The 23,218-nt window shown below is 36.6% G+C and overlaps 1 protein-coding gene across 1 annotated transcript in view; it reads right to left on the bottom strand.

Moving 5' to 3' along the window:
* PPIG (peptidylprolyl isomerase G) overlaps positions 1–23,218 on the bottom strand; it is a 53,089-nt gene that overhangs the window by 17,259 nt on the left and 12,612 nt on the right. The window contains exons 2-9 of the mRNA XM_017517329.2: positions 18,162–18,213; positions 17,765–17,914; positions 17,605–17,679; positions 16,189–16,296; positions 15,177–15,221; positions 13,842–13,929; positions 11,476–11,505; positions 11,247–11,386 (exon numbers count right to left, since the gene is read on the bottom strand). Of these exons, the coding sequence (XP_017372818.1) occupies positions 11,247–11,386; positions 11,476–11,505; positions 13,842–13,929; positions 15,177–15,221; positions 16,189–16,296; positions 17,605–17,679; positions 17,765–17,825 (547 nt within the window). The 5' untranslated portion in view covers positions 17,826–17,914; positions 18,162–18,213. The remainder of the gene's footprint in view (positions 1–11,246; positions 11,387–11,475; positions 11,506–13,841; positions 13,930–15,176; positions 15,222–16,188; positions 16,297–17,604; positions 17,680–17,764; positions 17,915–18,161; positions 18,214–23,218) is intronic.

The raw sequence follows: 23,218 nt of genomic DNA, 5'->3' as shown, positions 1-23,218 counted from the left end.
AGAGAGAAAACAACTGAGAAAGACATGGCAGTTAAAGGACAGAAGGGTAAAAAGGCAAAAAATTGGAAACATGACAATATCAATATTGATTCTGCTAAGACTGTGGCGTGAGTTTCGAAATGTGTATTAACCTAAATTTTAAAACATGATTAAGGCATATTGAGAATATGGTTGAAACTGTATCCTTCTCAAAGTCAACAAATATTATTTAAATAACAGTATATCAACACACATAGTCAACATAATGTCAGAACATGGAGATGAAGGGCCATGGTCCCTGGCACTGATCTGTGGCCTGTTAGGAACCAGGTCACATAGCAGGAGGTGAATGGCAGGCAAGTGAGCATTACTGCCAGAGCTCCACCTGTCAGATCAGTGGCAGGATTAGATTCTGAAAGGAGCACAAACCGTCTTGTAAACTGTGCATGCAAGGGATCTGGGCTGAGTAATCCTTATGAAACTCCTGATGATTTGAGGTGGAAAACTTTCATCCTGAACCCATTCCCTACACCCCGCTGAAATAAAGACATTTTCAGAAAGCTAGAATGACTTGTCACCAGTAGACATAACCTTAAAAAAAAAATTGGTTAAAGGAAGTTCTCCAAAGAGAAAAGAAGTAACAGGAGGAGGTCTGGAACTTCCAAAGGAAGAACAAAAGAATGGTAAATAATGGGGGGTAAAGGAATTAATAGTTCATATAAAAAGAAACAAATAGCTCTTAAGGAGACACTAATATGACACTCCTCAGAGAAATGCTAACTGAAACTAGCATTTGTTAAAAAAACAAACCATTAGGCTGGCACAGATGAGTTTATGATAATATGTGGTTTTATACAGGTTATAGGGCAACTTATTATCTACTATTCCGGTAGCAGTGTCTACCAAATTACAAATGCACAACCTCTGTAAACTGACAATTCCATTTCTAGGAAATTTATTCTTCATGATCAACACTGACATACACATGGAATAATGTACAAAATGTGGGAATGGAAATTCATGTAAAGAGATTTTCACCTATTATCTTTTTATACTTTCTAAATTGTGAACCAAATAAATGCATTAAAATTTTAAGATTAGAATATAAAGTTTCAGTTAAACAGGACGAATGTATTTGTTAAGATCTATTTTCATAGAATGGTAAATATAGTTACTAATTATGTATTGTACATTTCAAAATTGCTGAGATAGTAAATTTCAGATTTCTGACTACAAAAACCATATTTGAGGTGACAGCTATGTTAAACACCTTGGTTTAATCATTCTGCATTGTATACATCTATCATAACATCACATTGCATACTATAAATAAATACAGTGATAATTTCTCAATTATAATATTTTTAAATTAAAATTTTAAATTCCAAATATGGCAACAGTTTTCAGCTGACTCTTCAAAAAACTCTACTTCCTGCCTAACTACTTACACAAAACTGATTTCAAAGTTTCTTTCACAAGCATATAAGTATCCTAAAGGTAAAATGAAACAGTACTAAAAGCAAAAACCACAATGCAAGTTAAGAATTATAATGAATGAAAAGGAACTACAAAGAGTAATAACATTTTCAATTCAGGCCATTTCTGGTTAATTAGATTATGCAGTTTGCTTATTATTATGTAGAATGATTTCCCAAATTTCCTCACTGACCTTTACTTGGGAGTATGGTGTGATATAACCCTATCAATTAGTCATTGAACTTACTAGTATAATATGAAGGTTAAAAACCAAATTCCAGCCAGGCATAGTGGCTCATGCCTGTAATCCCAGCACTTTGAGAGGCCAAGACAGGCAGATTACTTGAGGCCAGGAGCTCAAGACCAGGCTGGCCAACATGGTGAAACTGAGTCTCTACTAAAGATACAAAAATTAGCCAGGCGTGGTGGCATGCACCTGTAATCCCAGCTACTCAGGAGGCTGAAGCAGGAGAATCGCTTGAACCTGGGAGGCGGAGGTTGCATTGAGCTGAAATTGCTTGTTGCCTGGGCAACAAGAGCAAAATTCCATCTCAAAAAACCAAAACAAAACAAAACAAAAAAACAACAAAAGTCCATAGCTCACACCTGTAATCCCAGCACTGTGTGAGGTCAGGTTAGAAGGATCACCTGAGCCAGGAATGTGAGACCAGTTGGGCAACATAGTGAGACCCTGTCTTCACCAAATATACAAAAAGTAGCTGGGTGCACCTATAGTCCTAGCTATTTCGGAGGCTGAGGTGGGAGAACTGCCAGGAGCTTGAGATTGCAGTGAGCTATGACTATACCACTGTACTTAGCATGGCAAAAGTGCAAGACATTGTCTGAAAAAACAAAACAAAACCAGAAATAACTCCAGATTATTTTATTTGTAAAAACCTAAGGTAGAAAATGCTGCACTGTTTTTTTTTATTTGAGGCCTACAGATTTTACACCAATAAATTTCACTTGAAACCTTGAAAATGAAGGAAATTTTGAAATCACCATCAAAATAGAATTTGAAATAAAGAACAGAACTATTCCTAAAATGGTCTTTAGACAATTTCATTTCACATTATGGGTCTCATCTCCTAAACTATTTCTAAGGTTAACATCCCACTACTTTCCAGTAAAACTGCCAAAATTACTTTCAGAATAAGGACACTGAAATGGGACCCTGTCACCATAGAAATGAATCTCTAGTTTTCCTCTTCACTTGTCTCCTGAGTACAAGATTCACCAGCTGCTTCCTCTATTGTGCTATTCTTTCTGTACTGCCAGGCAATCTGACTCCTGCCATTTCTTCTCATAGAACTACTTACTGCCATGTTGCCACAACTCAGTTCTTGTGTTTCTGTGTACTAGGTAACACAGCAATCCTCTCATCTTTTAGTTCCATTATTGGAACCCTAAACTTGTGGGAAGTATGTATATCCTACTGCTCAAGGTCATCACCAAGATCTGATTTTTCACACAAAAAATTTGTAACCTCTGGCATAAATGGGTTAACAACTACAGTGAACTCTAAAGAGAAGAGCATGATCTGAGGTCATATCAACTCCTGAAAAACCAGGAAATACCTTAGTCAAGGTACTGGTCTGTGTTCTATCCGCCACTCTGACTTTTGACAGCCCTTTGCTCAGCCTCTACAGGGGATGCAGCTTTTATTAGCTTCCAGGATTCCATCTCTGCATCTGCCGGAAGGTTCTTCTCATGACCTTGAATTTTCTCTGGCACACTCAAATAGCCACAAAAGGCAGCATCTCCAACCTCAAAATTGCAAAGAGAGAAAGGCCCAGGAAGACTTATTGCCCAGACTCACCAAGACCATACACAGATGGGCCCAGACAGTCAGATTTCTTCAGAAGTCTTTTTGTTTTCTTTCAGGAAGTTTAAAAAAAAGAAAAAAAAATTCTGTATTTATTTCTTTTTAAACAGGGGTGTAAATTTCTCACACAAGGCTTTAAATATCATGAAGATAAACACCACAGTGTTAACACAATGCTTTTTGACTGTTCCCAAATAATTATTTTAAGGAGGCCATCAAATTTAAGATGCATGACAAAATCTACTCTGACCGATGTTCTGAATGGTAATTGAAGGATTATGGAGTAACAGGGACCCAAGTGTGTGTTTTCAAACTAAAGATCCTTACCTCTTCACAGTGTGATTCTGAACAAAGTAGGTATTGGAGGTCCGGCCCAAAACAAATCTGACCTTTTAGAAACTCCTGGGCAGATACATATTAATAAAGGGCCAAATATTCTCAGATTGTTGAAACTTATGAAGGTAAGGTATGCTAGCTTAGCATGAATTTGAGGGACACACAGTTGGATGTTACATCAACTTTGTGGCCCCAATGGCATGGGTAAAACTATCATTTACTTCTTTAGGTTACAATACATTATAAAGACTTAAGTAGTATATAAAGAGCTACATTCATTTACTTCCTCTTTTAGGGAAATATTCAGGTACTGCCTTTTTAGTGACAATTTACAACAAATTTATTAGAGAGTCTATGATTACTGTTTATGGTTTAAAACACAAACTTTTGTGTATTTTTAGTAAAGACAGGGTTTCACCATGTTGGCCAGGCTGGTCTTGAACTCCTGACCTCAAGTGATCTATCTGTCCACCTCAGCCATTCAAAGTGTTGGGATTACAGGTGTGAGCCAGCCCCTGGCCAAAAACTATTTTATTACCTCAATCTCTTTCTGAATATATAAACCACACAGCATCGTTTATTTACTTATATATTTTTAAGAGATGGGGTCTTGTTCTGTTGCCCAGGTTGCAGCCTCAAACTCCTGGGCTCAAGTAATCCTCCTGCCTCAGCCTCCCAAGATGCCGGACTACAGGTGGTTAATTAAAATAATTTTTTTTTTTTTTTTTGTAGTGAAGAGTCTCACAATGTTGCCCAGGCTGGTCTGAAACTCCTGGGCTCAAGTGATCCTCCTGCCTCAGCCTCACAAAGTGCTGGGATTACAGGTGTCAGCCACTGTGCCTGGCCACTTAACTTTTACAAGAAGGCAAAAAGATCCTAACACAAGGGACCTTGAAGACTAAAATATAATGAAGATTTTCTAGATGACTTGGGAAGAATACTGCCTTAAACTAAAATATTTCCACTATACTAAAAACACTCTAAAGTTTAAACATTAGTAGGTTCAGGGTTTAGAAGTAACAAACATCATTATAGATTGTTTTAGTTTTTTTAAATTTAAATAATTGCATTTGTAGAATATCACGCAAAGATTCTCAACATCTTGTTTTTTACTGAATCTTCAAGAAATAAAGCATATATTACACCTGTTGTTTGTAAGTAAGGATAGCCAGCCTCATGTGCATCAAGAAATCCCATGAGCTGCAGCATATATCTGCAATCATTTACCTGCAAATTTTTTTTTTGACATCACAGAAGAAGAAAATGAAATTAGCAGACTCAAAATGGAATGCAGAGACAAAAACAAAATTTAAAAAATAATCATTTTGCCTTCTATATGGCCATCTTGGGTATTTTATAATTAAAACAAAACAAAATGTATGTATTTCTAAATATTATAAAGGAAATCAGTATATCTAAAAGGTGAGATGAGAATGATCTACTAAGGGTAATTCTTAAGAAATGTTAAAGACATTTAAACTTTAATGAGTCAGTAACATATAACAGAAAATCTCTAATTCTCAAACTTGGGTTTGAGGTCTCTTTTCCCGACATGGTAAAGAACTTAATCTTCTTGACTATCTTCGTCTGTAAAATAAGGATATATAATACTACAGTTACTGTGAGAATCAGAAAGTATTATAGGTGATCCTCACATGTGCTAACCCTAAGAAACTAATTACTGGTATTATTAGTAAGAACAGAGTCAGTTTTAGGTTTTAATGCTTTCCATACAGGTTTGAAGGTAATCTCACTCCATTATTACTTTTAGTATGTTAAACCCAGTATCTGTAATAAAATAATACCAGCCACATACTTCAAATATAAAGACTGAAAATATTTACTTAAAGTTCTTACCATTTCAGACAATATATCAAATTAGTCATGTTAGCTTCAAATGGTCTGGTCTAAATAAAAGAAATTTCACAAACATGTAGGATGCTTCTGAATCTAAGTAGTGCTTAAAGAAAAAATAATTTATCCCCTCAAAGTTTCTTAATCTATCTTCCTCTCTTCAATTGCCATGTAGCCCGAGTCTCTTCCTCTACAAGAGAGTTTATTTACTGACTTATTCAGACAACTACTGTTAAAAAACAAACAAACAAACAAAAAAACTCAGTGGAAGCAAAAGGGTAAATTATTACAAATTAATAACCAGAAAAAGTTAAGTGATTCCATGGTAAATGAACAAAGTGAGAAGTAAGGTAAAACATAGTTAAAACACAAAACTGCCAAGAACACACCGTGGGGGAAGGACAGTCTCTTCAATACATGGTGTTCAAACTAGATATTCACAGGTAAAAAAAATAAAATCAGACCCTTATAACATATATAAAAATTAAGTCTTTAAACTATTTTTAGTTGATAAGACTTGCAACTGTAAAACCACTAAAGGAAAACACACAGAAAAAGCTCCATGACATTAGTTTGGGCAATGATTTTTCTGGATATGACCCCAAAAGCACAGGCAACAAAAAGCAAAAATAGGCAAATGGGATTACATCAAACTAACCAGGTTCTGCACAGCCAAGGAAACAATCAGCAGAGTGAAAACACAATCTCTGAAATGGGAGACAGTATTTGCAAACCATATATCTGACAATGGGTTAATATATCCAAAATACATATAAAAAATGCAAACAACTGATCAGCAAGAAAACAACCTAATTTAAAAATGGGCAAAGGACCTGAAGAGGCATTTCTCAAAGGAAGACATACAAACGGCCAACGGGTATATGGGAAAAATGCTCAATGTCACTAAACATCAAAGGAATGCAAATTAAAACTACAATGAGATAGCACCTCACACAATGGCTAAGATGGAAAAAAGGAACAAAAACAAGAGAGAGGATGTGAAGGACACTCTTGTACACTGTTGGTGGGAATGGAAATCAGTAGAGACATTATTAGAAAACTGAAACTTCCTCAAAAAAATAAAAATAGAAAGAAGGGCATTACATATGGTAAAGGGATCAATGTAACCAGAAGAGCTAACTATCCTAAATATAAATGTTCCCAATACAAGAGCACCCAGATTCATAAAGCAAGTTCTTATACACGCACAAAGACACTTAGGCTCACACAATAATAGTGGGAGACTTCAACATCTCACTGTCAGTATTAGACAAACCAATGAGACAGAAAATTAACAAAGATATTCAGAACTTGAACTCAGCTCTGGACCTGTTACAGACTTAATAGACATCTACAGAACTCTCCACCCCAAATTAACAGAATACACTTTCTCCTTTGTACCACATCGCACTTATTATAAAATTGACCACATAATTGGAAGTAAAACATTCCTGAGCAAATGCAAATGAATGGAAACCATAAGTCTCTCAGACCACAGTGTAATCAAATTAGAACCCAGGATTAAGAAACTCACTCAAAACCACAAAACTACATGGAAACTGCACAACCTGCTCCTGCTCCTGAATGACTACTGGGTAAATAACAAAGTAAGACAGAAACAAGTAAGTTATTTGAAACCAATAAGAAAAAAAGACACAACATACCAGAATCTCCGGGACACAGCTAAAGCAATATTTATAGAGGGAAATTTACAGCATTAAATTCCCACAGTAGAAAGCAGGAAGGATCTAAAATCGACACCATAACATCACAATTAAAAGTAGAGAAGGAAGAGCAAACAAATTCTAACGCTAGCAGAAAACAAGAAATAACTAAGATCAGAGCAGAACTGAAAAGGAGATAGAGACATGAAAAGCCCTTCAAAACAATCAATGAATCCAGGAGATGGTTTTTTGAAAAGATTAACAAAATAGATAGACCACTAGCCAGACTAATAAAGAAAAAAGAAAAAAATCAAATAGGCACAATAAAAAAATGATAAAGGGGCTATCACCACTGATCCCATAGAAATACAAACTACCATCAGAGAATACTATAAACACCTCTACACAGATAAACTAGAAAATCTAGAAGAAATGGAAAAATTCCTGGACACATATACCCTTTCAAGACTAAACCAGGAAGAAGTCAAATCCCTGAACAGATCAATAACGAGTTACGAAATTGAGGCAGTAATTAATAGCCTACTAACGAGAAAAAAAAAAAAAAAAAAGCTCAGGACCAGATGGATTCACAGCCGAATTCTATCACAGGTACAGACAGGAGCTGGTACTATTTCTTCTGAAACTATTCCAAACAACAGGAAAAGACGAACTCCTCCCTAATTCATTTATGAGGCCAGCATCATCCTGATACCAAAACCTGGCAGGGACACAACAGAAAAAGAAAATTTCAAGCCAATATCCCTGATGAACATCAATGTGAAAGTCCTCAAAAAAAAAATATTGCCAAACCGAATTCAGCAGCGCATCAAAAAGCTAATCCACCATGATCAAGTGAGCTTCATCCCTCAGATGCAAGGCTAGTTCAACATATGCAAATCAATAAATGTAATCCATCACATTAACCAGAACCAACGACAAAAACAACATGATTATATCAATAGATGCAGAAAAGGCCTTCGATAAAATTCAACACCACTTCATGATAAAAACTCTCAATAAACCAGGTACTGATGAACGTATCTCAAAATAGTAACAGCTATTCATGACAAACCCACAGCCAATATCATACTGAAAGCACAAAAGCTGGAAGCATTCCCTTTGAAAACTGGCACAAGACAAGGATGCCCTCTCTCACCACTCCTATTCAAGATAGTATTGGAAGTTCTGGCCAGAGCAGTCAGGAAAGAAAAAGAAATAAAGGGTATTCAAATAGGAAGAGAAGACGTCAAATTGTCTCTGTTTGCAGATGACATGATTGCATATTTAGAAAACCCTATCATCTTGGCCCAAAATCTCCTTAAGGTGATAAGCAACTTCAGCAAAGTCTCAGGATACAAAATCGATGTGCAAGAATCACAAGCATTCCTATACACCAATAATGAACAGCCAAGTCATGAGTGAACTCCCATTTACAATTGCTACAAAGAGAATAAAATACCTAGGAATACAACTTAAAAGGGATGTGAAGGACTTCTTCAAGGTGAACTACAAACCACTGCTCAAAGAAATAAAAGAAGACACAAATAGAGAAACATTCCATGCTCATGATAGGAAGAATCAATATCATGAAAATGGCTGTACTGTCAAAAATAATTTTTATAGATTCAAGGCTATCCCCATCAACCTACCATTGTCTTTCTTCACAGAATTAGAAAAAAACTACTTTAAATTTCATATGGAACCAAAAAAGAGCCCATATAGCCAAGACAATCCTAAGCAAAAAGAACAAAGCTGGAGGCATCAAGCCACCTGACTTCAAACCACACTACAAGGCTGCAGTAACCAAAACAGCATGGTACTGATGCCAAAACAGATATATAGACCAATGGAACAAAACAGCAGCCTCAGAAATAATACCACACATCTACAACCATCTGATCTTTGACAAACCTGACAAGAAGCAGCAATGGGGAAAAGATTCTCTACTTAATAAACAGTGTTAGGAAAACTGGCTAGCCATATGCAGAAAACCGAAACTCGACCCCTTCCCGACACCTTATACAAAAATTAACTCAAGACGGATTAAAGCGGCCAGGAGTGGTGGCTCACGCCTATAATCCAAGCCCTTTGGAGGCCAAGGAGGGCGGATCACCTGAGGTCGGGAGTTCAAGACCAGCCTGACCAACATGGTGAAACCCCGTCTTCATAAAAAAAAAAAAAAAATGATGGATTAAAGACTTAAACATAAAACCTAAAACCATAAAACCCTAGAAGAAAACTTACACAATACCACTCAGGACACAGGCATGGGCAAAGACTTCATGACTAACACACCAAAAGCAATGGCAACAAAAGCCAAACTGACAAATGGAATCTAATTAAACTAAAGTGCTTCTGCACAGCGAAAGAAACTATCATCAGAGTGAACACGCAATCTACAGAATGGGAGAAAAGTTTTGCAATCCATCTATCTGATAAAGGGCTAATACCCAGAATCTACAAGGAACTTAAAAGAAATTTACAAGAAAAAACAATGCCATCAAAAAGTGGGTGAAGGATATGAACAGACACTTCTCAAAAGAAGACACTTATGTGGTCAACAAACATGAAAAAAAAGCTCATCACTGGTCATTAGAGAAATGCAAATCGAAACCACAATGAAATACCATCTCATGCCAATTAGAATGGCGATCATTAAAAAGTCAGGAAACAACAGCTGCTGGAAAGGCTATGGGGAAATAAAAACACATTTACACTGTTCGTGGGAGTATAAATTAGTTCAACCACTGTGGAAGAAAGACAGTGTGGCGATTCCTCAAGGATCTGGAATAAGAAATACCATTTGACCCAGCAATCCTATTACTGGGTATATACCCAAAAAATTATAAACCATTCTACTACAAAGACACATGCACACGCATGTTTACTGCGGCACTATTCGCAATAGCAAATACTTGGAACCAACCCAAATGCCCATCAATGACAGACTAGATAAAGAAAACGTGGCACATATACACGATGGAATATTATGCAGCCATAAAAAAGGATGAGTACATGCCCTTTGCAGGGACGTGGATGAAGCTGGAAATCATCATTCTCAGCAAACTAACACAGGACAGAAAACCAAACACCACATGTTCTCACTCATAAGTGGGAGTTGAACACTGAGAACACATGGACACGGGGAGACAAACATCACAGACTGCGTGTGGGAGGTACAGCATTACGAGAAGTACCTAATGTAGACGACAGGTTGATGGGTGCAGCAAACCACCATGACGTGTATACCTATGTAACAAACCTACACGTTCTGCACATGTATCCCAGAACTTAAAGTATAATTTAAAAAAATTGAAAACAGAACTAACACATGATCCAGCAATCCCACTACTAGGTATATATCTGAAAGAAATGAGATCAGTATGTTGAAGAGTTATCTGCATTCTCGTGTTCACTGCTGCATTATTCACAATAGCCAAGATATGGAATTGACCCATTTCTATCAATGGATAAATGGATTCTTTTAAAACTGTGGTTTAAATACACAACGGAATACTATTCAGCCTGTCATCTGGAGCAACATCAATGAACCCAGAAGAAGTTCCGCTGTATGAAATCAGCGAGGCACAAAAGGACGAATACCACATGATCTCACTTACATGTGAAATCTAAAAACGCTGAAGTCACAGAAGTAGAGAGAAGAATGGTGGTTCCCATGGGATTAGAGAGGGGAATATATTGGACAAATGTTGTTAAAAGATATAAAATTTTAGTTAGCTCAGAGGAATGAGTCCAAGAATTCTATTGTATAATGTGATGACTACAGTTAACAATAATATATTCTTGAAAATCACTGAGCGATTTTACATGTTCTCACCACAAAAAAATGTTAAGTATGTGAGGTAATACATGTTAATTGCTCTATTTATCCATTCCATGACGTATACATACTTTAAAACATCATATTGTTCACAGTAAGTACAATTTTTGTCAAAAAAGTAAAAAAAAAAAAAAAAAAGCACAAAAATACATTTTAAAACAAAAACCTCATTTTTATATCCGCCTGAATATCAAATTCACGCTAATTATTTAGAGTGTCTCTGCTTATTTTGTATGTGTAAGTATTCCCAGAAATATGTACTTATTTTTACCTTTAGATTTGGGAATCAGCTCTCCACAACTCAGTATCCGTACTTCCGCAAACGGTTTGCTAGCTGCATCTGTTTTCTGGTTTTCTATCTCTCTTACAACTTCTTGGCCAGAGATTACTTGTCCAAAAACAACATGATGCCTGAAGTGTCAAGTAACAATGATTAAATAAAGTCTTCTTATTTCAAGATTAATTTAAAACAGTTGTAAAATAAATAAAATAATCTTTACCCATCTAAATGAGGAGTTGGTTTTGTTGTTCTTTTGGAAGTCATCAGATAGAAGAATAAAAACAAAGTCAGAGAAAAACAAAGTTAGCATCTCTAAAAAGGAAAAGAAAATAACTGTATTGGAAACAAAGTTGAAAACAAAGACATCAACTGCTATCTTAATATAATGACATTACCTTAACTAGAACAGAAGGCAAAATGCTTTCCACAAAATGTATCAAACTTGTTCTAATCATAAAAGCAATACTATTCACTGCTGAAAACATGTAACTAAAATATACATTAAAGTGTTATTTCTATCCATTTTTGCACTTAGAACTGAGTTCTTACTGAACTTTTCAATCTTAACATTTTAAACAGTTAAGCACGGGCTATCTTCTTATGGTCCTAGGATGTATACTGTTGGACTTGAACAGAAATGGTTTACACAGTGTTTATAAGTTGTTTCTGTTTTTGTTTTAGAGACAAGGTCTCATGCTGTTGTCCAGGCTGGAGTGCTGGCACAACGTTGGTTCACTGCAGCCTCCATATCCTGAGCTCAAGCCATCCTCCTGCCTCAGCCTCCTGAGTAGCTGGGACTACAGGTACTTGCCACAATACCCGGATAATTTTTGTATCTTTTGTACAGAGAGGTCTCACTATGTTGCCAAGGCAAGTCTCAAACCTGAGTTCAGGCGGTCCTCCCATTTTGGCCTTTCAAAGTGCTGAGACTGCAAGTATCAGCCACTGTGCCAAGCTGAGTGTTTACAAGTTTTTTAATTAGATGCAAAAGATCTGGATTAAGAGTTGTGACAAAAATTAAAATACGCATTTTTGTGGCAAAAAAGTTACTTTTTAAAAAATCCCACCCCCTCACCATCAACCTTAAAGCTATGTAGTTAAGAAGATTGCTACCTGAATATGTACTAAAAACACTAGCATGAAAATTAAAGATTAGTATTTCATGAGATTTGTTATTTTAAAAAACCTTATCAAAAAGCTATTAGAAATATGAAAAAAGTAACATAATTTATGCTAATTTTGGTTAAAGCATGTACCATACCACTGAAAAAATTGTAACACATAGCTGAATTTTTAGGTTTATCTAACTATAAAGTTAATGACCTACTATTGTTTCCTCATTGTAACACTATGCTTAACTCACAAAAATCACCTATAAATGTAAAAACCTAGGTGTACACTATATGTGTATTCATATAACATGTTACAGTCACAATGTATACATACAATTTACATCTAGATATAGTTGATCCTCACTTCACTGATACTCTATTTGCAAATGTGCCTGCTCACTAAAACTTATTTGTAATCCCAAAATTTAAAAATTACAGCTTGTGGTGCTTACATGGTAATTCACAGATACAAATAGAGTGACAAATAAGTGTGTTGGCAAGGATATGGAAAAATAAGAACTAATGATTGCTAACGGGAATGTAAAATAGCGCAACCACTATGGAAAACACTACATAAGTTCCTCAAAAACCTAAACAGAGTATTACCATATAACCTAGCAATTCACTCCTAGGTATATATTCAAAAGAACTGAAAAAAGAAACTCAAATGCCAATGCTCACTGCAGCGGTATTCACAATAGCCAAAATGTGGAAACAAGCCAAATATCCACTAACGAATCAAGAAATGTGGTATATACATATGGTGGAGTATTAGCCATAAAAAAGAATGGAGTTCTGATACATGCCACATATACAAACAAACCTTGGAAACATTTTTTTTTTTCTGAGATGGAGTCTTGCCTTGTTACCCAGGCCCACGCTGGAGTGCAATGGTTCAATCTCAGCTCACTGCAACCTCTGCCTCCTGGGTTCAAGCAATTGTCCTGCCTCAGCCTCCTGAGTAACTGGGATTAGAAGTGCTCGCCACCACACCCAGCTAGATTCCCCCTTTCAAGATTTTCACTCTTCAACAATTTTGGCCAGGTGTCATAGCTCACGTGTGTAATCCCAGCACTTTGGGAGGCCAAGGGTGGAGAATCGATTGAGCCCAGGAGTCCAGCCTGGGTAACCTCGTTGCTATAAAAAAATTTAAAAATTAGCCAGGTGTGGTGGCCCACAGCTGTACTCCCATCAACTCAGGAGGCTGAGGCAAGGAGAAATGCGTCCAGGGAGGTCGAGGCTGTGGTGAACTATGACTGTGCCACCACTGTACTCACCTGGGTGACAGAGCAAAACTATGTCTCAAAAACAACAACAAAAAACACAACAAAAAAACCAATTCTTTGTTTCCCCTCCTTCAGCAATTCCCTCCCTTGTACATTCCTCTCCTATTTGTTAGTAATCAACGGCAGGCACATAGAGAAACAGCGGACCAAAATGGGATGTTTTAAACAATCAGATTATAAATACTTACATGAAGAATTGTGAACCATTTGTATCCTTCCCTCTGTTGGCCATTGACAAGAGAAATTCTTTGTTGTGTTTAACAGCGAAACTCTCGTCTATAGAGAAGTAAAGTTTTCAGTTATAAGTATAACCTCCAAAAAAAGTTTCATTTTCACTTCTATTCATATCTGATGTATTCTTTAGTGGCAGACACAAATTACTTAGATAACAAAGTTAGGTTATGAAAGAAGAACGAAATCAAATACGATCAATTTCCCTTCCATCTTCTAAGACAGATATTAATTTTCTATCATTTGCTTATAAAACTCAAATACTATTTCGATCCCCTTCCCTTCCATTTATATTTGTCCTTCACGATTTCTGTAAAAGATAAAACCACTTTGTTTATTTAAATAAAAAAATGAAACTGTCTTTAAAAACAAGAAACATTGAAAAGAAAAAAAAAAAAAAAAACAAAAAACAGCTGAGCACAGTGGTATGTGGCTGTAGTCCCAGCTACTCAGGAGGGTGAAGCAGGAGGATCACTGGAGCTCAGGAGCTTGACCCTAACGTGCACTATGACTACCTCTGTGAAAAGCCACTGCTCTCCAGACTGGGCAACACATTGAGATCCCATCTCTTAAAAAAAAAAATGAAAATCCAGGTTAGATTCTGTTACATTTCATCTGCTTCATTTCTGAGCACAGACAGGCTCACATAATATTATTTAATCTGGACTCATTAACTTAACTTCTGCCATAGTGTCACTTATTGCAAAGGGAGGAACTTGTTTTCCAATCTTGGGTTAGAATATTAAGAACAAATCGTGGAATTTGAAACAAAATTTCACTAAATGCCAAAAGTAAAAGATGGAAAATATTATTTCCACATTAAATACGTTTACAGTTTTCCAAATCATCTTCACATCGATAAAAAAATTCCAGAAAAAAAAATTCAATTTTTGGAAGAGATTATAGTCAAATTTTAGAAAACCAAAGATATTTTTTAAATTTTTCATAGGAAAAATTATCTAAAAATTTGGGTATTGTCAAAAAGAACTATTGCTGAATCTCCTTCAATAAAGGTTAAGATTGATCTACAGAAGTTCCTATTCCAACACTATAATTCTAAGAATTAAGTACAGATTGTTGAAACCCTTTCAAATGATGTGCTGTAAAAATGTCCTAAGAAGGAAAAAAACCCATCTCTATAAAAAGCAATTTTCACCAGAAAATTAATTTTCAGATTAGTTGAAGGCAGCCAGACATTAATATACCCTTTAATGAATAATCTTATTGACTCAATAGAGAACAAGATAGAATAAAAGAGAAAATATTTAAAACATAAATGTAAACATTTTTACCTTCAAAAAATCCTCCATAGATAGATTCTCCTCCTCGTCCATTTCCTAAAAATGAAAAACCATACTCTTATAACTCTCAAGATATTAGGCTCCTCAAAGGTGCTACCTAAACAAAATACTTCTTAAAAAGTAGATTTTTAGGCCGGGCGCGGTGGCTCAAGCCTGTAATCCCAGCACTTTGGGAGGCCAAGGCGGGTGGATCACGAGGTCAAGAGATCGAGACCATCCTGGTCAACATGGTGAAACCCCGTCTCTACCAAAAATACAAAAAATTAGCTGGGCATGGTGGTGCGTGCCTGTAATCCCAGCTACTCAGGAGGCTGAGGCAGGAGAATTGCCTGAACCCAGGAGGCGGAGGTTGCGGTGAGCCGAGATCGCGCCATTGCACTCCAGCCTGGGTAACATGAGTGAAACTCCGTCTCAAAAAAAAAAAAAGTAGATTTTTAAATAATTTTGAATTAACAATATTCAAAGACTGCAGCAAATCGTGAAAGAAATTAATGTCAATAATGACAAGGTCCCAAATTACTTTCTTTCCACTATGATATGATAGTAAGAATGTAACAAAGACCATTAAAATATGTTTAAAAAAAAAAAAAAAAGTAACTTTCAGATTCTAATTATAATTACTCAGGTCTTGCAACAGGTTAATGACATTTTTTTCAAAGTGTTTAAAAGTACAGTTTTGATATTTTTACAATAAAAAAGTAAAACTTATACTGTAGTAAAGATTACCACTTGTGACAAAATCAAACACATACACTGACAGATTACTGAGATGAATGCAGTGTTTTGTTTTGTATCCGGAAGCATATTTCTGAAATTAATTCATGTGCCAAAGATTTTCCATGAGCTTCCTTCTTTTATGCATTTCTATGAGTACTTCTAATTGACCAAAGATTAAATGGAGTGAGAGTAACAAGAAAATTAGATTAAAACTTCTAGGCTCTTATCTAACTTTGAGATCTGTGATATTTAACAGAGAATAATACAGGATTTTTTCAAGTCTCACCTTCACTGAAGTCACCACCTTGAACCATAAAATCCTTGACAACTCTGTGAAAGAGACAACTCTTATAATGCAATGGCTTCTGAGTTGATTTCCCTGTCCCCTTTTCACCTAAGAGATGAAAAATTAAGACATTTAAAAGAAAGGAAATCAAAGTAGTATGAAAGCAAGGACAATGTAAAATATGCCTCTCTTGAACCTTACAGACTTTTAAAAATCTTATTTTCACTACTTTCACAAACTTTTTGAAAAATTCATTTAAAAAAATCACCCCGTGTATTTCTGGACAATGTAGAAATCAATCTCAAATAATATCCCATTACAACTTTTTTTTTTTTTTTTGAGACAAAGTCTAGCTCTGTTTCCTAGGATGCAGTGCAGTAGCGCAATCCAGACTGGTCTCGAGCTCCTGACCTCAAGTGATCCGGCCACCTTCGCCTCCCAAAGTGCTGGGATTACAAGCATGAGCCACTGCGCCCAGTCTCTTTTTTAAAATTGAGACAGGGTCTCACTCACTCAATCGCTCAGACTGGAGTGTAGCGGTGCCATCTTGGCTCACAGCCACCTCCACCTTCTAGGCTGAAGCAATTCTCCCATCTCAGCCTCCAGAGTAGCTGGGACTACAGGAGCACACCACTATTCCAAACTAATATTCTGTATTTTTATTTTTATTTTTTTGATACAGAGATTCGCTCTTGTTGCCCAGGCTGAAGCACAATGGCGTGATCTTGGCTCACTGCAACCTCTGCCTCCTGGGTTCAAGCAATTCTCCAGCCCTTGCCTCCCAAGCAGCTGAGATTACAGGCACCCACCACCACGCCCAGCTAATTTTTATATTTTTAGTAGAGATAGGTTTCACCATGTTTGTCAGGCTGGTCTCAAACTCCTGAATTCAGGTGATCAGCCCGCCTTGGCCACCCAAAGTGTTGAGATTACCGGCATAAGCCTGGCCAATTTTTGTGTTTTTAGTAAATACGGGGTTTCACCCTGTTGGCCAGGCTTGGCTTGAACTCCTGACCTCAAGAGATCCACCCACCTGAGTCTCCCAAAGTGCTGGGATTACAGGTGTGAGCCACTGTGCCCAGTCACACCATGCCCAGCCATAATATTTCTAATAATTACTTTAATGCCCTAGTCACTGCTGTGAAATCTTCATGTTAAGAGAAAGGAAGTAATATGCATGGAGAAATCTAAAATAGAGTGAATAAAAAAATAAAGCAAGCTATGCCAGGTGTGGGAGCTCACACCTGTAATCCCAGCTCCTGTGGAAGCTTATGTGTAAGGACTGATAAGCCCAGGAGTTCTAGTCCAGTTGGACAACGCTCTAAGAACCCGTCTCTTTAAAAATAAAAATAAGAAAGGCAAGTAGTCTCTGGTCAACAGAGACTACTATTAGAGCAGTTGAAAATGTGAACAAACCTGTACAAAGACAACGAAAGTTCTCACATGTTTTGGGACACACATCGGAAAATAATTCAAAGACAACTCTTCCAGCTGAAAAAGAAGGTAGTTGGTTTAAACTTCTTTACTAATTTAAAATATTAAGCACTCATTTATAAATGTTAACTAGTATTCTTACCAGGTTGATTGTTAATGGCAATGTCAAAAAAACATCGAGGACGTTGAACCTTTATTCCCATGGCTCCAATACTTAATCTATGAGTAAAATAGTTTCAGACAAGGAGACTAAAGTAGCAAAGATCTTTCACAAATTTCTGGAAAAAAAGTTCTTTGAAACAAAATTAGAAATAAAGTTTGAATTTATTTTGATATTTATTTCTCTGAGGTAAATCACATGAATTATTAGTGTTTTTTTTTAAGAAATTAGATTGCATTTTGTGAGGCAATCAGAAAAGACTTGAAAATCTTAACCATTATTATATAATCAACTTTCTACTTATCAACCAGAATATAGATTAATAGTCCATACAGAAAATTGTATGCTCTATGATTAGTGAACTCAATAAGCAGATTACCTTCAAATGAAGAAAAGACCAAAAAAACCAAGGACAACTGATCCCTTTGCTCCTGCGGGGGGAAGAAAAAATGAGAGCTCTGATTAAAATGTGAGACTTTTAAGAAGCAAAAACCATCTAAGAAGAAAAAGTGGGGTATTTTAATGACAGTATGGTATTGTTAAATAGCATATGTGGTAGATTTACATTTTGAGTAAAAGCACAACATTCAATTTCACATGAGAGTACTTTCTGATTATGAGCAACAGCCTTTACAGATATGCTAGTATAGACGCACACACAAAAATACCAAAGAGATACTCTGTGTAACAGCTTTATCTCTATAACAGAAAGCTATTATTTAACAGACGTTCTTTTGATAAGACATTTATTTCAAGGACTTAAAATGCTGAATTCTAATACTTGGTGGAAGATGACAGGTAAGGTAAAGGGTAGAAGAAACAAAGGCAGGGAGTGTAAATAGTATCCAAACTGATTGACTCTAAAAATGATAGTTTCATATGCTATGTTACACTTCAATAAATATTTATTTAAAATAATATATCTAAAATAAACTCTATTCTTCTACCTCCATTCCCTCAAATACTCATGAACATTATCACTTTCCAAGCCAGCTGCTAAGGCTGAAAACCTGGGGGTCATCTTCAGTTCCACTCACTTTCCCTAGCAATTCATTATCCAAACCATTAAGAAGCTAACTTAGTTCCAGCTTCAAAAATTATCCCAAAAATTCTCATTACCTTTACCATTATCATTATTTCTTGTCTAGACTATTCCAATAGCCTCCGAACCGGTTTCTCTGATTTTACTAATTCTGTACTGCCTATTCTCCACAAAGTGCCAGAGTGGAATGATTCTTTTTTTGTTCTTTTTTTTGAGCCAGACTCTGGCTCTGTCGCCCACGGTGGAGTATAGTGATATGATCTCAGCTCATGCAACCCCCATCTCCCGGATTCAAGGGATTCTCCTGCCTCAGCCTCCTAGGTAGCTGGGACTACAGGTGCATACCGCCATGCTCAGCTAATTTTTTCCATTTTAGTAGAGACAGGGTTTCACTGTGTTGCCCAGGAGGGTCTCGAAGTCCTGAGATCAGGCAATCTGCCCACCTCGGCCTCCCAAAGTGCTGGGATTACAGGCGTGAGTAATAGCACCTGGCCGAAATGATTCTTTTAAAATACAAACCTTATCGTATCATTCGCCTGCCTAAAACTGTCTTAACATTCCATTTATCTGAAAAGTTTTCGCATGGATTATAAGGCTCTAGACCAGCACTGTTCAATAAAAACATGAGCCACACAGTTAACTAAAAAAATTTTAGTGGCCGTATTTTGACAAATTGCTTAAAAGCAGGCTAATTTTAATATATTCTATGTAACTTGGTATGTACAGGTTGAACATCCTATATAGGAAATGCTTGGGACCAGAAGTGTTTCAGATTTTTTTGAACTCTGGAATACTTACACATACATGAGACATCCTGGGGATGGGGCACAGTTTAAATACAAAATTCATTTGTTTCAAACATATCTTACAAATATAGCTTGAATTGCATCTGTAAATTTTATACAATTAAAAAAATAATTTTGTGCATGAAACAAAGTTTGTATTAAGTACTTATGTATGAAATTTTCCATTGTGATGCTCAAAAAGTTTCCATTTTGAAGCATTTTGGATTTCAAATTTTCAGATTAGTGACGTTCAACCTGTATGTCCAAACTATTACCATTTCAACCTATAACAAACATAAAACTGTAACTGAGATATATATATATTTCTTTTTTTTACAAGTCTTTGGAAATCCACTGTATATTTTATCCTTGCAGCATATCTTAATTCAGACTAGCCACATTTCAAGTGCTTAATAAGCACATGTGGCTTGTGGCTACTGTAATTTCAACTATATGGCTCTAAATATTTTAGCTCCTGTTGACCTCTAGGAATTTTCCTCAACTTCCATTTCCTAACATCTTCTAATATTTTCCTCAGCTTTATTTCAGCTACATTGGTATCCAGCTGTTTTCCTGCCCGCCCCCCCCCCCAATAACATCCCACAGCCTACGCTTTCATTAGGTCCTTTACATTTGCTGTTCCCTCCACCTGGAATGCTAGCAAACCATCTTCACTCAGTTCATCCCCTTCACATCATTCATCCCCTTGCTGCTCAATTATCACCTTCACATACAGGCCCATTCCTAATCTACTGTATTTAAGAAAGGAGCTCTAGCCGGGCGCGGTGGCTCAAGCCTGTAATCCCAGCACTTTGGGAGGCCGAGGTGGGTGGATCACAAGGTCAAGAGATCGAGACCATCCTGGTCAACATGGTGAAACCCCGCCTCTACTAAAACTACAAAAAATTAGCTGGGCATGGTGGCGCTTGCCTGTAATCCCAGCTACTCAGGAGGCTGAGGCAGGAGAATTGCCTGAACCCAGGAGGCGGAGGTTGCGGTGAGCCGAGATCGTGCCATTGCACTCCAGCCTGGGCAACAAGAGCGAAACTCCGCCTCAAAAAAAAAAAATAAATAAAAAATAAAAGAAAGGAGCTCTCATCCTCCTAACACTTTACATGCTCTTATTCTGCTTTATTTTTCTTCCAAGCATTTATTGCTAATTAGTATTCAATTTTTATATCCATCTTCTCTTGCTAGAATATAAGTTCCATGATGTAATAGACCTGAATTTTCAGTCTTACTCCCTTCTCAATTCTTCATGTTCAAACAGTGCTTGGCATATGACAAGAAATCAGTATTTATTACATGAATGAATAAATGTGAGAGGATAGGCATAAGTGAGAATGCAAAATTGTAATAACAACCAAAAAATGGAAACACTCAAAATATCTTACAATAGGAGAGAAACTGAACAAATTAAGGTATAAACATGCTATTTAATACTATTTGGCAGTTAAAAGTCTCATCGTGTAACACAAGCCAAGAAACCTGTTTAGCTGAAAAGAAAAAAAAAGTAAATCGTATGTATTTCTTTTAACACCGTAAGATAATTCCCTATTTCTACAGAGACAGAGATCTTAAGAATACTACATATACCAAACTTCTCACAGAAGCTCTGCAAAAGGGACTGGGTCTAGAAATGGAAGTCTTAGGGAGACTTCAGCTTTATGTATAAGGTTTGAATTTCTGCAATAAGTATATGTTCATGTATTACTTTCTCAAAACTTAAAATTGATAAAAATTTAAAATATCTGCACAGTAAAACAAAATAGGAAATAGAGCCTATCTCTAAGTAAATGAGTTATAGGTGATTTTTATTTTAGTTTTTGCATTTCCTAGGTTTTATACAGCAGACTTACGAAAGAAAGTCAGGTAAGCATGTAATTAAAATCTTCAATGACTTTTTTTTTTCTTTTTTCTTATTTTTGTTTTTCAATGACATTTTTTAAAGTGTCTCACTGTCATGACTACTACAGACTGAGTATCCCAAATCTGAAAACCCCAAATCCTAAAGTTTTTGAGTGCCAAAAAGATGCCCAAAAAAAATGCTCTCTGTAGCATTTTGGATTTTCAGTGTTGGAAGGTTCAACTGGTAAGTACATTGCAAACATTCTAAAATCTGAAATAATATGGTCCAAAGCATTTTGGGTAAGAGATACTCAACTAGGACTGCTGTTTAACAGTTAAAGAGCTTAGGAGGGCAGGAGCAGTGGCTCACACCTGTAATACCAAGACTTTGGGAGGCCGAAGCAGGCAGATTGCTTGAGTCCTACAGTTCAAGACCAGCTTGGGCAACATGGCGAAACCCTGTCTCCACAAAAAATACAAAAAGTAGCCAGGCATGGTGGCACATGCCTATAGTCCCAGTTACTGGGGACGCTGAAATAGGAGGATCACTTGAGCCTGGGAGGCAGAGGTTGCAAGATCGAGCCACTGTGCTCCAGCCTGGGTGACAGAGTGAGACCCTGTTTCAATAACAACAAAAAGAATTTTTATTTTCCTCACAAAATGTGTACCTCCTTCCAAAACAAAAACTAAGAATATTTACCTGAACTCTGGATATTAAATAGCTTTTTAGATTCACTAATGAAGTAAATAAAAAACAGATTTGAACTAACGAAAAAAATGATTATTTCTACTTGTCTATGTGAAATTAAAAAGTAAAAAATTGGAGAAAATATTCTCAGCAACTATCACAATGTATTAATTTTCTTACTGTATAACAGTGCTTAGGAATGGGGGCACCAGAGCAATTCATTGAGTAAGGCTATCCAACTCACCACAGAATCTTAAGCAACCCTTGCCCTGACTATTAACTATCAGTCACTGTGACAACCAAAACCTCTCACTGTCCCTCTATCAAATTAAAGCTGAAACACCACCTAAGAGTATATGAGCAGTAAATTCACAAAAAATGAAGTACAAAAAAACATAAAAGGTACCAGCAGTTTTCTTAAGCAACTTAGCATTACATACCAAGAGCCTTGAATATATTCATATTCATTGCACCTTTTAACATTTTAGTAATGCTGTGTATTGGAATATCTGTAAAGGCAACCACTTAAAATAGTCCTTGGGTTTTTTGTTTTATTTTTTTTAAACTAAAGCACAAACAACCTAAATGTCTAACACAACAGTTAATTAAATTAATTTGTGATGAGAATAGGCATTTTTTAAATTGCAAGAAAAAATCTGTTAAAAGCTAAATGAAAAAAATGATTCTACAGTAATAAGAATTACTTTTAAAAAACCTCCATGAAGCCGGGTCCCAGCTACTTGGGAGACTGAGGTGGGAGGATCGCTTGAGCCCAGGAGTTCTGGGCTGCAGTGCGCTATGCTGATCGGGTGTCCGCACTAAGTTCGGCATCAATATGGTGACCTCCCGGGAGAGGGGGACCACCAGGTTGCCTAAGGAGGGGTGAACCAGCCAAGGTCGGAAACAGAGCAGGTCAAAACTCCCGTGCTGATCAGCAGTGGGATTGTGCCTGTGAATAGCCACTACACTCCAGCCTGGGCAACATAGCGAGACCCTGTCTCACTACGCTTAAAAAAAAAAAAACCGGGCCGGGGGCGGTGGCTCAAGCCTGTAATCCCAGCACTTTGGGAGGC

This window comes from Cebus imitator, unplaced genomic scaffold (genome assembly GCF_001604975.1).
Source record: "Cebus imitator isolate Cc_AM_T3 unplaced genomic scaffold, Cebus_imitator-1.0 Scaffold628, whole genome shotgun sequence".
Taxonomy (NCBI): Eukaryota; Metazoa; Chordata; class Mammalia; order Primates; family Cebidae; genus Cebus; species Cebus imitator.
Note: the sequence above shows the minus strand (reverse complement) of the source record. Positions and strands in the feature narration are given on the sequence as shown.